The 14,489-nt window shown below is 39.1% G+C and overlaps 1 protein-coding gene across 2 annotated transcripts in view; it reads left to right on the top strand.

The window, feature by feature from the left end:
• nrg3b (neuregulin 3b) overlaps positions 1-13,359 on the top strand; it is a 218,066-nt gene extending 204,707 nt beyond the window's left edge. For both annotated transcript variants that reach the window (XM_022668933.2, XM_022668932.2), the window contains exons 5-9: positions 2,782-2,884; positions 5,050-5,176; positions 7,151-7,251; positions 8,251-8,436; positions 12,079-13,359. In XM_022668933.2, the coding sequence (XP_022524654.1) occupies positions 2,782-2,884; positions 5,050-5,176; positions 7,151-7,251; positions 8,251-8,436; positions 12,079-12,745 (1,184 nt within the window). In that variant the 3' untranslated portion in view covers positions 12,746-13,359. The remainder of the gene's footprint in view (positions 1-2,781; positions 2,885-5,049; positions 5,177-7,150; positions 7,252-8,250; positions 8,437-12,078) is intronic.
• The last annotated feature ends 1,130 nt before the right edge of the window (positions 13,360-14,489 follow it).

Here is a 14,489-nt window from a genome sequence, read left to right as displayed (position 1 = left end):
ATAGTGTAGCTGCAGATTTGAATCCAGAAGATGTAACAAACAATGTAATGTAAATCTTGCTGAAATAGTCACGTGTTTGTGCATAACCACACCTTTAAAAAGGTCTCTAGATTTAAGAAAAGCAAAGAAAAAAAGTGGTTCTTACTCAGTATGGTTTAAAAAATGTCCCATAGTTATTCCCAGTGACATACAAACATTACTGTATCCTTTTTCAAAAGAAAATATGGCACAAGCACAACTGTCAAATAGGCTAATTCCAAACCCTCAAAACTGCTATCAGTATTGAATTGTTCTATTTACATCCCCAACGTTTTTAATACATGCAGACCACTAGTGATAGACTTTTGAATATCTCAGCAAGGCTGATCCATTATAATTGGATAAAGTGCAGCATTCTGAATATAACTCACTATGATAATTATTGTACAATATATAAAAATTGCAATACGCAATAAAATGATGTTTACTGAAAATGCCTTTAAACATCAAGATACAATATTGCTTACCAAAATACCTAAACTAAGTTTTATGTACAGAGTTTGGATTGTAGTTAATTCAGAAGATACACATTGTGTCTATGATAAAAATGCATAGCTCAGTTGGTTGTAAGTTGTTGAGATACTACCCACTACCTATTTGTATTGTTTTGGAAGCTTTTATCAAGTACACTGATAGACTGAATATGAGGGGTTTTAGTTCTCTTTTGTTTTGTTTTTTTGTTCTTTAAACATTTTTTTTAGTTCTACATCAGGAGGAAAATATGCTTTATTTTGCTAGAAAATGTTTGCGCACTGTACTGTTTTTTTTTTTTTTTTTTAGCTATTGGCAGAAATGTATTGTAACAAAGTAGAATTACTTCACTACTGTACCTACCCCAAATAGAGTATAGATACCTTTTTACTCCGATATTATTTTTTATGCACACAATACTGTACTGTTACTTTCAGTACTTGAGTAGTACATTTCTGAATAAAATATGTAGTTGTAAAATAAGTTTCAATACTTTGGTATTTCCACTTAGGTGTGGTGCTTAAAACACTAGCTTTAATCACTTTTTTTGATAGAGCACTTGTACTTTTATGTCTTTATGTCTCTTGGTGATGGAGTTGCTTGCTATTGTATGAGAAAGAGAGACAGACAGAAAGCATTCATCTGGGATTATCCCCCAGCCAGGGCTGCATGGGTTCATTGGGCTAATGTTTCTATCCCAGTGGCTATGCTGGCTTCCTCCAAAGATGAGAGAGAGAGAGAGAGAGAGAGAGAGAGAGCGGGGGGGGGGGGGATGAAAAGGAGATTGAGAGAGAGAAACAGAAGCTGGCTTTTCAGCGTAACGTTTGGCTTCCTCTATACAGATCATTAGCACACTTCAATTAACAAATGTCTCTGGAAACACACATCCAGAACGCTTGCATTATAACTCACATTAATGACCGAACACAGCCTTCCATCTTCCATGCATCACTGCCATGTCTGTCAGTATTAAACCTGGCAGATTTTTTTTTGTCCAAATGCAATTTCATGTTTACTCCTAAATCTCTAAGGGATGGTTTCTTGGACAGGGATTTCCTAGTTCCTAGTTCTGGACCGGGTTTTCCTCTTTTCAATGGAAAATCTACATCAAGTTTACAGCCAGGTTTTGTCCCTGCCCTATGTTTATTATTGAGTAGGCAATGCTATTACAATTACATTTTTTAATCAATATTTTATCGGTTCATTGTATTATGATACATACTGCAAATTGTAAATATTGTCAGTACCTACAGAACTGTCATTATTTCTCGAAATTTGGATGAAAACATTTTCATTAAAAACCACTGTATAAATATGATACAGAACTCCAGTTGTTTAGAATTTGCTGCTACTGCTGCATTTTGAGTCAAATGATAAGAAAATGTCTTTAAACAGTGGTTCAATTGATTAAGTATTCAAATTAATCACAGTATTCTGTGAATAATTACAATTATCCACACTTCTTAGAAGCATTTAATAAAAATATTTTAATGTAAATGTTAAATAAGATTGGCAAAACTAAATTACACTTAGTTTAGTGGTGGCAATTGTTTGTATAGTGTCGGCACGGCGTTAAACACCTACTCAATCAATCAATCAATTGTTTGTATAATATTAATTACAAAAATACTTAAGATTTACATTTTTAAAGTTTTTTTAAGGAGAGAGACAAAAAATAAGTAGTGTGGTTTGCCTATATATACACACACACACACACACACACACACACACACACACACATATATACATATATAGATATATATAGATATAGATATATATATATATATATATATATATATATATAGAGAGAGAGAGAGAGAGAGAGAGAGAGAGAGAGAGAGAAGCTTAGTACTGGTCATATTGAGTTTTAAAGTTCATTTTTTTTCCTGTTATGCAATGAGGCATGATACACAAGTGATGCTGATCTGTGTGCGCTTTGATGCTTTCAGGTAATTAACCCAATGTGTCAAGTGGCAGTGCTATTGTGATAATAATGTGCTATTTCACATTGTAAAACATTCACTATATAACCTTCATCTGCTTCATTTCCTACACCACTGACAGTCTATATTAGGTCTGCGTCTTGAAGTACCTGTCCAAACTATCTGATATTGAAGTTCCTCTCAGCCTGTAAGAAAACTAATAAGTGTGAAAATTTCTTTGTCCGGTTAGTATTGACTCGCAGAGAGTGAGGGAGAAAGACAGAGAGATATAAAGAACAGAAGAAATGTATACAGTAACTGTGGATCTTCCCCCATTCTGTTTTATTAGAGAGTGGAGAGACGTACCAGAGGCAGATCCTGTCAATCTTCACCATCGCCATGGGAATCAGCTTGCTGGGAGTGGCCTGCATGGCTCTTTACTGCAGAAACAAGTGAGTCATTACCAGATTCTTCCAAAACTGGAGATGAAGAGAGAAACTCATCTTCAGTAAGACTTTGATTAACACAGTGACAATCAAACATCATGCAGAATAACAAAGAGATTAATTTTATAGCATTAAAGCTTATCTGCAGTTTTCTTCTGCTGCTTTTTTCTGAGGGTTTGGAAGAAAGGTATCTCGTCTCACACCTGGAAAAAAGGGGAAAGATTTGTTCTCATTGCACTTGTTGAGATTTTGCTCTTTGGTACCTAATTAGGCAGACAGTAATGGAATTTTTGTGCCAACATGTCTGTCAGACGCACTCTTAGAGCCACTGTGGCAGTAAATATGCCAATCAGTGCAATATTGAGAAATGAAACTGCTTATTTTATTTCTCACCGTCACTGCAGTGTATCCCTCTCTCAGTGAAATAAGCACTTTCAAAGAAACATGTTGTAGCTCACATGTAATCTTTGTTGTCTCAGGAAACAGATTTGTGATCTTAACATTTTAATCACAGAGCAAATTTGTCACAGATGTTTCTCCTAAAATTTATTTAGAGTCTCGATTTACAGTGGCAAAAAATCTATGTAAACTCATAATAAATTTGCCAGAAAATGTGATCTGATCTATTAGCTTGAATAAAATGACCCATAAAAAGAGTATTAAATAGCATTCAAAGTGCAAACACAAGTGTTATTGTTTTTGGTAAATCTGAGCACAATGTGCGACATTTGCGATCTGTACTAAAACCCAACCGGAAAGACACAAGTGGAGAAACTATAGAGATTAAAGAGAGACTTTTTTGTTTTGTTTTTTCAGCACACCTAGTTCTTAGACCTAGACTTCAAAGTGCAATATTTCATATTGTAGAATATTTTTCACTTTCCCACTGTTCTAGGTGGTTCCTCAAAATTCATACTATTAAAAATATTCAACCTAATTCAGTCTGCTTAAAATGGTTGACCTGATTCCTACTGTAAAATGTTGTACCTTATTCACAATGCTTTAAAATGTTCTAGCTTATTCAGATTGTTTAAAGTGGTTGACCTGATTCCTACTGTTTAGAATGTTCATGTTGATTCAGATTTTTTAGCATGTTCTACCCAATTCAAACTGTTTTAATATGTTCTACCTCATTCACAATGTTTTGAATGCTATACTCATTTCAGATTGTTTAGAATGGTTTACCTGATGCTTACTTTTTAGAATGTTCTAGCTAATTCAATCTGCTCAGAATATTCTAGCTAATTAAGATTGTTTAGAGTAGCTGAACTGATTTCTACTGTCTTGAATGTTAGCTGTTTGAAGTCTGGAACCCATATACATCACCAAACACTTGGTTTTATCCTCTATGTTGCTTTTCCAGGCCTTTACTGCAGCTGTCTTCAGTTCCTGCTGATTTGTCCTTTGTTTCTGCCTTTTAGTTTTGCAAATTAAATGCTTAATTGAGTAAAGATCTGGTGATTGACTCTACCACTGCCAAATATTTCACTTAAAAACTGCTTTGTTGCTTTCACAGTACGTTCTGTCCATCTGTACTGTGTAGGGTTGTCCAGGCAGTTTGGCAAAACACAAATGTTGAATATTTTGCAGTGGCAGAGTCAGTCACCAGATCTTAACCTGATTGAGCATTTCACTCGCTTAAGACAAAACTAAAGGCAGAAAGACCCACAAACCAGCAGCAACCGAGGACAGCTGCAGTAGAGCCATGAATAAGCATCATAAAGAATGAATCCCAAAGTTTGGGGATTTCCATAGGTTCCACATGTTATTGCCTACAAAGGATTCTCAAAAAAGTATTAAAATTAACATTTTATTTATGGTGAATTTTGTCCAATGACTTTTGAAGCAATTAAATGAGGAGGCCTTGGTTGCAGTTTATAAGATATTTTGAATTTATTCAAAACTACTGTGGTGTCATGCACAGCCCAAATTATAAAGATTCTGTCACTGTTCAAATATTTACGGGCCTACCTGTTTATATTGTGAATTGAAAAATTGCTTCTCAGTAGCAGAAGCAATTACCCATATGTTGCAGATTGTGATTAAGGTGGCACAATTCAGGTACTAGTTTTAGTTTCAGGCTCTGTAACCAAAGATTAACAACTATGTAGTTCTGTCTGCTCTGACAGTAGCAGAGGACGTTATCTTATTAGCTTATTAATGTTTTGCAGGAGACAAAGGGAAAAACACAGAGTCCACCTGACAGAGATGCGCAATCTGAGGGACTGCAGTGTCAATGCCTTGCGGCTCATGTCCAAATCCAGCTCCGGTGCTGAATGTGGCCTCCAGCCTCAAAAGGTAAACCTTATCTAGGCTGCGCTTTCCTATATACTCTGCAGCCATGTTCTCTCATCCATGCACAGCAGTCGTATGTAGATGGCGGGAAATCGAACCACCCATGTGCAGCTGAAACAGTGTTCCAAATGCATTCCCTGTGCATAACAGTCCTGTGTAATGAATACAATTGGCCAGCAGGCAGCTCGGGGAATGATGCCCTCTGTAGCTTTACTGCTCTCCCACCTGCTGATGATCCCTCACCCTGACAGAAATAGCAGCGCATGTAGCTTACAGAGTAAACACCACATCCATTTGAGCAGCATTCAAAGCCGGTCCGCCACGTTCCTGCAGAACAGAGAGGGGAAAAAAACAGCGAATGGAATAGAAGAGTTGTGTTGAAATTGGTAGATCCATCACTTTCTGCCTCCAAAGACTTAAGCCACTCATTCTCATTCAGCAACAAGATGCAGACAGCTCACATTCATGTGCAGAGAGTTGGGTTTGAAAGGGATTACGTTCTTGTTTCTCTCGCCAGTTGGAAGTCTGGTGGCATTTTAATCATAAACATCTTCACCCATATGAATTGAGGACATTATATAATCTGCTCAAACACACAACTGCAGCGCAACAGTAATGAACAGGGAACGAAGCAAAAGATAAAGTCATACGGCAGGCCTGTCGCAGCGTGAGCTTTAATGTTGGGAGGAATCTGCATGTTTTCAAAAAAAAGAAAAAAGAAAAGAAAGGTCTCGCAATTATATCGGGATAGAGCAGCGGCTCCCTTCCCCGCAGAGCATTCTCACCCAGCTGAGGGTTGGAGAGGGTGGTCAGAAATGATCCAATTTTCCTGCTGGAGAGAAGAACAATGCTAACAGGTCCCCGCGGAGGCACAAGTGTTAGGAGGACACGCTTTATCAGCTGCTAGGCCCCAAACTAGTTTAAAGTCAAACCCAGTGGCTTTAATGATGTTCCACAGGCCAGGGGAGGCAGGCGGATTTCACTAACTGGAATAACTGCATTATCTGGTGACTTAGAACTCCGACGACTTTGGGGGGCATCTCGGGCTCGCTTTCGAATGGGCTCCAAGTTATGGCCCTTTGTAAGATAATGTTTTTTAATTTTGGGCTGTAAAAAAATGGAGGAAAGAAATTCTTTAGGAATCCATTAATGTAATCTTGTCTGGGATTAGTTCTCGACTCGTGCAGAAGGGCCGGGAGAGCCGGCAGGGAGTGTAATCAGAGTGTGTCTCTCTTAATCTGCTGTTTAAACGTAACGTCTAATTAAAGCGTCTCTCTCTCGCTGAGGGGCCGTATATCACTGAATGAACATCTACATTCTGTTTCACTGCTTAGTCTATAATCCACTATTTCATCTTTGCCACTGCACAGTCAAGGGCCTGCTAGGGCGCGCGTGTGTGTGTGTGTGTGTGTGTGTGTGTGTGTGTGTGTAAATGAGAAATAATAGCAAGAAGAGAGCGTGTTTATGTTTACAGAGAGAGAAGTGAGAGACAGTGTGTGTGTGAGTGAGAAAGAGAAGGTAGAGGGGGAGAAAAAGAGTGTCTGTTGAGGAGAGAGCAAGAAGAGTGAAAAAGGAGAAAGGAAATGAGATGAAAGGAAGAAGAGACATGAGAGAGATAAATAAATGGGAGAGTAGAAAGAGCAAGAAGGAGGACAGAAATAAAAGAGATGAGAGAAAAGGGAATATTAGAGATGAAAGAATAAGACAAAAAAAGAGAGAAAGAAGAGTGTTAAAAAAGAGATAAGGAAAAGAGTCAGAAGAAATGTAGATGAGGGACTGAGGTAACAAAAAGGGAGAGCAAAATGAGGAGAGGAAGAGATTGAGTGTTGGAAAGAGACAGGAAGATAAATGATAAAGACAGACAGACGAGGAGGGAGAGAAAGAGAGAGAAGTGTAGAGCAGAGTGTGGAGGTGCAGTCACACTAAGCCTAACACTGTTCTAGTTCTCACCTGAAACTCTGCTCTGCTCTCTCTCAGTGCTGTAAAGCCCACGGGTCCTCCCCTGCACCCGGCAGAGGTACAGTGCACAGCAGCTCCAAACCCAGCAGCAGCAGCCTGTCTACAGGGAAACGCCGCAGGTACCGCCTGTTGTTCCTTTTTTTACCTTTAGAACTCTCAGATCTTTTACCTGAGAGCAGCCAAAGAGGAAAATTAATCAGCTCACAATTTGGCACCATATGCTTGTGTCAAGAAAATAAACAGCACTAAAAGAATTATGGGTATTGTAATTGGTAATAACTGTGTTATATGTATTGCTGCATTATCTGCCAAAAATGATCCACAATGTTCATCTGTACTCTTAACTGCAGCCTCCTCTGGGCCACATGAGCTGGAATAAAACCCAGTATACTGCAAAATTTAGGATTGCAAATCATGTATAATGAAGGCTTGTGTGCTCCACTTGTGCTTTAGAAATAGATATTTCTAGAATGTAAAAGTATTGAAAATACATTTGTTTGATTTATTTTACAGTGGTCAGTGTTTTGACAGTTTTTACAGCATATAATTTGTTTTTTGATACACTATATGTGCATGTTAGTGAATTAATGCATTAAGCTACTTTAAGTTGCACACATTGCTGAAACAAATGTCTGGTCTCTGCAGAGAAGTATTTACAATACTCTAAAGCCCCAGCATTGAGCTGTGTAGCAGTGAAGAGAACTGTGTTCTCTGGAATGATGGTGCCCCACCCAGTACTTTTGGGATAAGAGTTAATTATCCAACATCCTAACCTCACTATTGCTCTTGTTGCTGAACGCAATCAAATCAAAATCTAATCAACAATTTATATGGTATAGTGTACAACATAAGAAATCCAAAGCATGTATGGACGTGTAATGAAACCTCCATTAAAAATAATTATATATATATATATATATATATATATATATATATATATATATATATATATATATATATATATATATTATATTATATTATATTATATTATATTATATTGTATTGTGTAACCAACTTTACTTTGTGTCTGATATTTTATTTCACATTTGTGCAATTTGCAGCTCTATAATTACAGTGTTTTTTTTTTTTAATTCATTAATTTTGTTTTTATCCCAAAGCTGTTCCTTCTCCACTAGTCCTGCTATAAAACAGAAGATACCCAGTCACAGATCTGCTGCACGATGGACTCCGCCCATCTCCAGAGCAGGACATCATCTGATTGGAGGATCAAAGGATTCTATTCACAGCTACAAACACCTCCAAGAGGTGGAGGCCACAGACATGACATCAGAATCCTTGAGAAGGTGAGATCTCAATACACTGCATTTGAACTGTGGTTTTTATGACACATATTGAACACAGTTGTATCATAACAAAATACAAATTATGCACAATATCAAGGGGATTATTTTCCTATGCTTTTCAGGTAGGATAGGACATATAAAAACACATTTCCAAAAATATGTACTGTATGTAAATGAAATTTGAATAAAACGAGTTAGGTTGGAGGAAAAAACTGTATTTTGCATTAATTTGAACTTCAGAAACACTAAATCAGGTTCTGTCCTGATCAGTGTTTTACACTGAAAACATTTAGAGAAAAAAGAAAATATATTTGCAATTAATACAGTGAAAATACAGTACAATAAAAAAAGCAGCAAAATGTGCTGGCAGGAAATTAGCTTCTTATAGCCATCATAGTAACTTATGCAGTTATAGTAGACTTGCTGTGTATAGGGGCTCTATAATTGGTTATACTTCTATGCATATTAGTAAGTTAAATAAATCTAATGAACATATACAAGCAAAACTACACTAACATGCCACGTCATACAACAGAAGCTAATATTGTGTCTCATGACTTTTGCTAAGTTAGGAATGCTTCACTGATCTGTGGGATATCTTTCCCTGCTGCAAATAAATTTGGATGTGATTGCTGCCAGAGTGGTACAATCCCACGGACAATTCTAGCAAGACACCACCGCTCACAATCATTACCACCCACTGTGGGTGATAATGCATTTTATGATGTATTCCCTGTACACAGGACACTGTAGATTACATAATGTTAAATAGCCCCAAAGCTTCAGAAATGGAATGCCTACCATCCGGCCCTGCTCAAACACTTTGTTCTGCCATGAGCATACTGGCCATGGCACAAGAAAACACCTCACATCTTAAACAGGTACAATTGTTCACAAGTCGTCCCCTGAGTTAACATGACTTTTCGAAGGTCAGACTGAATATGTAAGTACTTAATAACAGTTGTGAGAAATAGCAGATCATGCAGATATTGCATAACTTACCTGGTGGTAAATATGCACTTTATATGCAAAGAATGTACCAGGAAAGTGAGGAGGATGACCCATAGGTTAATCAGTGTTAAAAAGCAAAAAGATTGAAATATGAATGGAAATTCTTAGCATGGTGGTTACCTTATGGAAAGTCCTGCCCTTCAATTAAGACATTAGTTGTATTAATTAGTAAATTCAGACTAAGAACAGAAGTAAAATTTAGCTGTTAACTAAATATTATTTATTACCACTAGTGCTTGCTGCCAATGCCATCTTACTTAACACACGCCTAAACTTACTTTATCCCAGCAAACACATCACACGTTGTGACAAACTATTGTTTTGATGTCATGTTAAAATGAACTTTGTTGTAAAATATATAATGTGTTATTGTCATATAACGGATAATAGGAATTTTGAAAAGTGTCAAGGTCTTATGACCATGAGGCAATGTTACCTAATGATAAAGTTGTGATAGCATTATTGATCAACAAACAGTGCAACCTATAGATAGTGTTATAGCACCACTGTAAGAAAGCAGATGAGGTTGTGGCAACTTTGTGTGTTTGCTGGGATTCAGCCTAAATAATTAAATTAATATTCATAACTTCACAATACCAAAAGGAACATATGACACCACATATAAAATGTATAGTATTGCAGATATTTATGCAAACTTGATATGTTATTAGAATTGTGGAAATGGTATCCACAGATGCCCCAGGTCTCACATATATTACTTTTAATAACTACGTATTTATATAGTAAAAACTAGAACAGCAAAATTTGGCCAAAAGTTAAATTTTGCCATTTGTATAAATGTAATAGCCTAAACGTATTTTTTTTAAACAGACATTTTAACTCATGAGTAGAGTGTGAATAGACTCTAAAACAACTCGTATATGAAAGGTGAGGCATGGTTCAGTAAATGAGAACATGAGGTAAAGGCGACAAGTAAAACAGTGAGTAAAGTTGAAGCCTCAGAGTGTGAAATCTCTTACACAGGAGATTTTCAAGTGATGTTCTCATTACCATGCCAACTTGATCCAGCTTCTCAGTGACTCGTAAACTCTTTTCACAGCCAACTCTTTCTGTTTGACCTATTTCCATAATTTACATTCTTAAACAGTGCAGCTCAGAGTTTGGAGTTTCCTTCAAGGGTTCTGATGAGACATCCTCCCTACGTGCCCAGGCACACACGCATGTACGCACACATGCGCGCACACACACACAGAAGAAGACATTGATTCAGCTGCGTCTTAGCAGCAGGAATCTCTGTAGTTAATTAAAATAAACATGTGCCGGAAACCATGAGAAACCAGTGCTCTTCTCCTGTTAATGAATGGTAGTGACAGAATTGGCTATTATGATTGTTGGTGATTAATTAAGAATTGATAAGCCTCTCAGATTCTCTTGTATCTGGCCAGTTGTGAGTAGGGCTGGGGAGAGGGAGGCAGGCAGGCAGGCATGGACTGACCTATTTCTAGACTTAACAGCCTTAAAACATCAACACCACCCCCGAACCTCTCCCCTGTTGCCATGGAGACACCCTCCGGTCTCCAGGAACGTGGATTCAGGGAGAGGGAGGGGGAGCGAGAGAGAGAGAGGGATGCAGACAGCAAAAAAACTAAAGGTGGGCATATAAGCCTACACATTCGCTGTCAGTAAATCCCCCATAGAATGCTATATTTAGCCCTGTTTAGATGCAGCAGATTAACCTCCAGCTACAATACACTTTTAATTCCCAAACATTGCAAAATTGGAATCAATTATTGAAGCTTTGTTATTATTTAATAATCTTCTGTAGACAGGCAAGAGCAGCTCAGCGGGATGGCATTCAGGGCACAAACTCTGCTAAATATCTGTTTTTTTCGCGCTTTTTTTATAAGATGATGTTTCTGTCACACTGTTATACTTCACTGGAAGTGGGAACGCTTTTAAGACTCCTGCCGCTCTCTCTGTAAACGGCCACGGTCGAGACGAGTGGGTAATTGTAGCAGGGAGCCATAGTTTTGTAGCCTTATAAACCTTGACAGAAATAAGCATGCGGCAGTATCTGGGACTTCACCCGACGCAAACTTTGGATAACCTGCTTTGGTCTTTCGGTCACATCCCCGGATCGGCGCGCATTATTCCGGCACGCTGTCCCAGTTTAAAGCTGTATGATATCTGGGTTCCTCTCGCTGCCGTTGGACAAGGTGTGCTGGGCTCGATAAGAAGCCTAAGCGTGCAGATCAAAAAGCCATCAGTCAAATGAAGTCAGAATGTAGGATTCATCAGCTCACAGGCCTGGGTCAGGGACACGCGAGCTTTGATACTGCCAGCTTAAATCTCTGATAAGGCCGCCACAAGCGGGAGAGAGTTCAGAGTTAATGTTAATGCTGCCAAAAGCACTGAGCCCATGTTGTGGATTACGAACAATTACACAAAGATTTAAAATTTTAAATTTGCACTACCTCGAAATAATTTCCCTACCGCTGAGATGATTTGCAGGATAAAATTGCACACACTATGCTTTCACTGGCTGAGTGGCTTCTCCCATGGGGTGAGCTACAAAGAAAGGGGAAAAAAATATGTGGAAAAAAAATACCTTACATAATGCCACAAAGGTACTAATCCTCACTCTCCATTCTCTCTCGGGGGTTCTTCTAGGTGCCAGTCCCACACTGATGGCAATCAGCAGCACAGCCACTTGTATTTGAATATGCAAACTGTGTCCTCTGTGCCTACCAGAGGAAGACTGGCCTGCACTGACGTTCCCTGCACTCGACTGGATCAGGGAACGGCTTTTCCTCGCCCTTCTCACCGCACCTGCTCTGTTCCCATCATCCCCTCTGTCCAGGCGTCTAATGTGGGGGACAGGTCCGGCGACGAAGGCGGTGCCACGCTGCTTTACAGAAGTGGAGTTTCGGCCAGCTACACGCTAATCAATCCCGAGACTGAGGCGGAGTCACTGGCCAATTCCAGCCAATCACTGGCCACCCCCTCCACCGGGTCGCACGGACTGACATGCTCAGAGTCCGTGCTGGCGGTGGGCCCAACTAAACACAAAAGCCTTGTCACTTACACAACAGCCTTGGGAGCAGGTACAGACTCCAGTAGAGCAAAGACTGTCATCTCCATGACCGTATTAGCGTCGTCCAGCCTGTCCAAATCCACTGGAAAACTGGAACGCCGGCCCACGCGGTCAGCTCGCAGAGGGAGTCTAAGGGAAGATTCCGCTGTTGGTTTACAAACATCATTTTCCAAGGGAGAGAAAGACTTCTATCTGTCCAGTGAGCTTAGAGGTGTGCCCTGTCTCACACCTCCTAAAAGCTGATTGGATAAATCAATAGATCTTATGAATTGCATACACAAATGTTTATTGGGGGAGAGACAGGGTGGGACACGGCCTCCCCAAATCTCCACACCCTGGTGTTGACCAATCACAGGACTCTCTGAACTACATACACGGATTACAGAGAGAACCCTGCTAAAGTGACAGAATTTCAAACCACTGGATAACTAAGAACACAATGTGAATAAATTATGAAGAGGTTAAAGACTATCGTTGGGATGTTGATTTAAAGAGGTATGAAAGAAGATAAAAGATTTATATGCCACTATTTAACAAAAAAAAGCTTCTACTTAGAAACCAAATAGTGTCATCTCTATGTTGTTTCTCTATTGTAAAAAAATAAAAAAAATAAAATATAATAGATGTCATAACTACGTGTATGTCATATATATGTCATTATATAAATATATATATGACATACAAAGAGATTTAAAAAAATAAAGACGCAGAATATGGTAAAGAAGAAGCTTTTCATTTTAAACAGCTCTGCCATCCTATGATAACCCAGTCCAACTCTGTCTTTTGTCTGTTATGCTTGAGGACGTGAGGAGAGTTTGGTGGTTCATGAATAAAATCTGTATGTCACCTTGTCATTTGATCAGAGAGTGTCTCCACATACCAGCAGGTGCAACACCATGATCGATGCCGCGTTTCATGCCTCCTGCTCGCTGCATTTTTAGCAGTGGCATCGCAGACAGGTATCTGCAGCTATCGCTGGCACAAATCTACCGAACGTGCCGAACGCAAGATAAATAGTCAGAGTCACTAACGCTGTCTCCATGGCAACAGAAACCCACAGAGTCAGATATTCCTCCCGATCTGGAGCTGCCCTCCATCCGCTGTAGCAGACCGTCAGCGGATTTAATCATTTACTTGTTTATCATCTGCGAAAGTAGCTCCCCCTAATTAAGCCCAGACTCATTATTTTGCATCAGCTATTTTGAAACTGCAAAAAAGAGAGCAAAAAGTTCCTTAACTAGCTGATTTTTTTCAGGTGAGAAATGTTTTTCCAGTGGAATTAATCAGCAGAAAGATTAAAGCACGGTGTCATTGATGTCTCTGATCATGTTTAGCCTACCACAAACAAGGGCAACATGAGGGAATTGTTCCCGAAAAAAAAAAAAAAAAAACTGCGCAAATTATCGGGCTAATCCGCTCAAGCATGAATGCGGATGTTGAAACACACTGTAACCCAAATGAGGGCACTGTAACCGTAGGCTTTCAGTCACACCAAAGTGCTGAGTTTTTCCGTCTGTGCTTTGAGCAGGAAACACTGTAATAGGCTACCAGGTTTTTAATTAATTCACAGAAAGATAATTACTTGTCTCGTTTTGTTTGGTTGAATATGGCACCGCCGTTCTCACGCATGAAGCTACAGTAGCTTTGAAACGCAAGACTGTAGGATTAGTAATCCTAATGTTCCATAGCATTGACAATTTCTCAGCTCTGCCAGTAATGCTGGAATCTTTACTCTCCAGGGAACATGTCATGTAAAGCCTCTAATGTTCAAAGGGAGGCAGTGCTTTCTCTGTGAGGATACAGCTTTTGTTCAAATGGTGTGAAACTACGTTTTTTCCTCTCTCAATTACCGAAAGGCAGGCCTGTTTCTCACATGTATGTTTCTCCTATACTGCGCTGTTATTAATGAAAGTAGAATGCTTCCTCAGGCAAGACTATGACTACTAACAACACGAGGAGGGTTGTAGCGGCACTGCGCAGCAGGGGC

This window comes from Astyanax mexicanus, chromosome 15 (genome assembly GCF_023375975.1).
Source record: "Astyanax mexicanus isolate ESR-SI-001 chromosome 15, AstMex3_surface, whole genome shotgun sequence".
Classification (NCBI taxonomy): domain Eukaryota; kingdom Metazoa; phylum Chordata; class Actinopteri; order Characiformes; family Acestrorhamphidae; genus Astyanax; species Astyanax mexicanus.
This window is presented reverse-complemented; position numbering and strand designations above follow the sequence as displayed.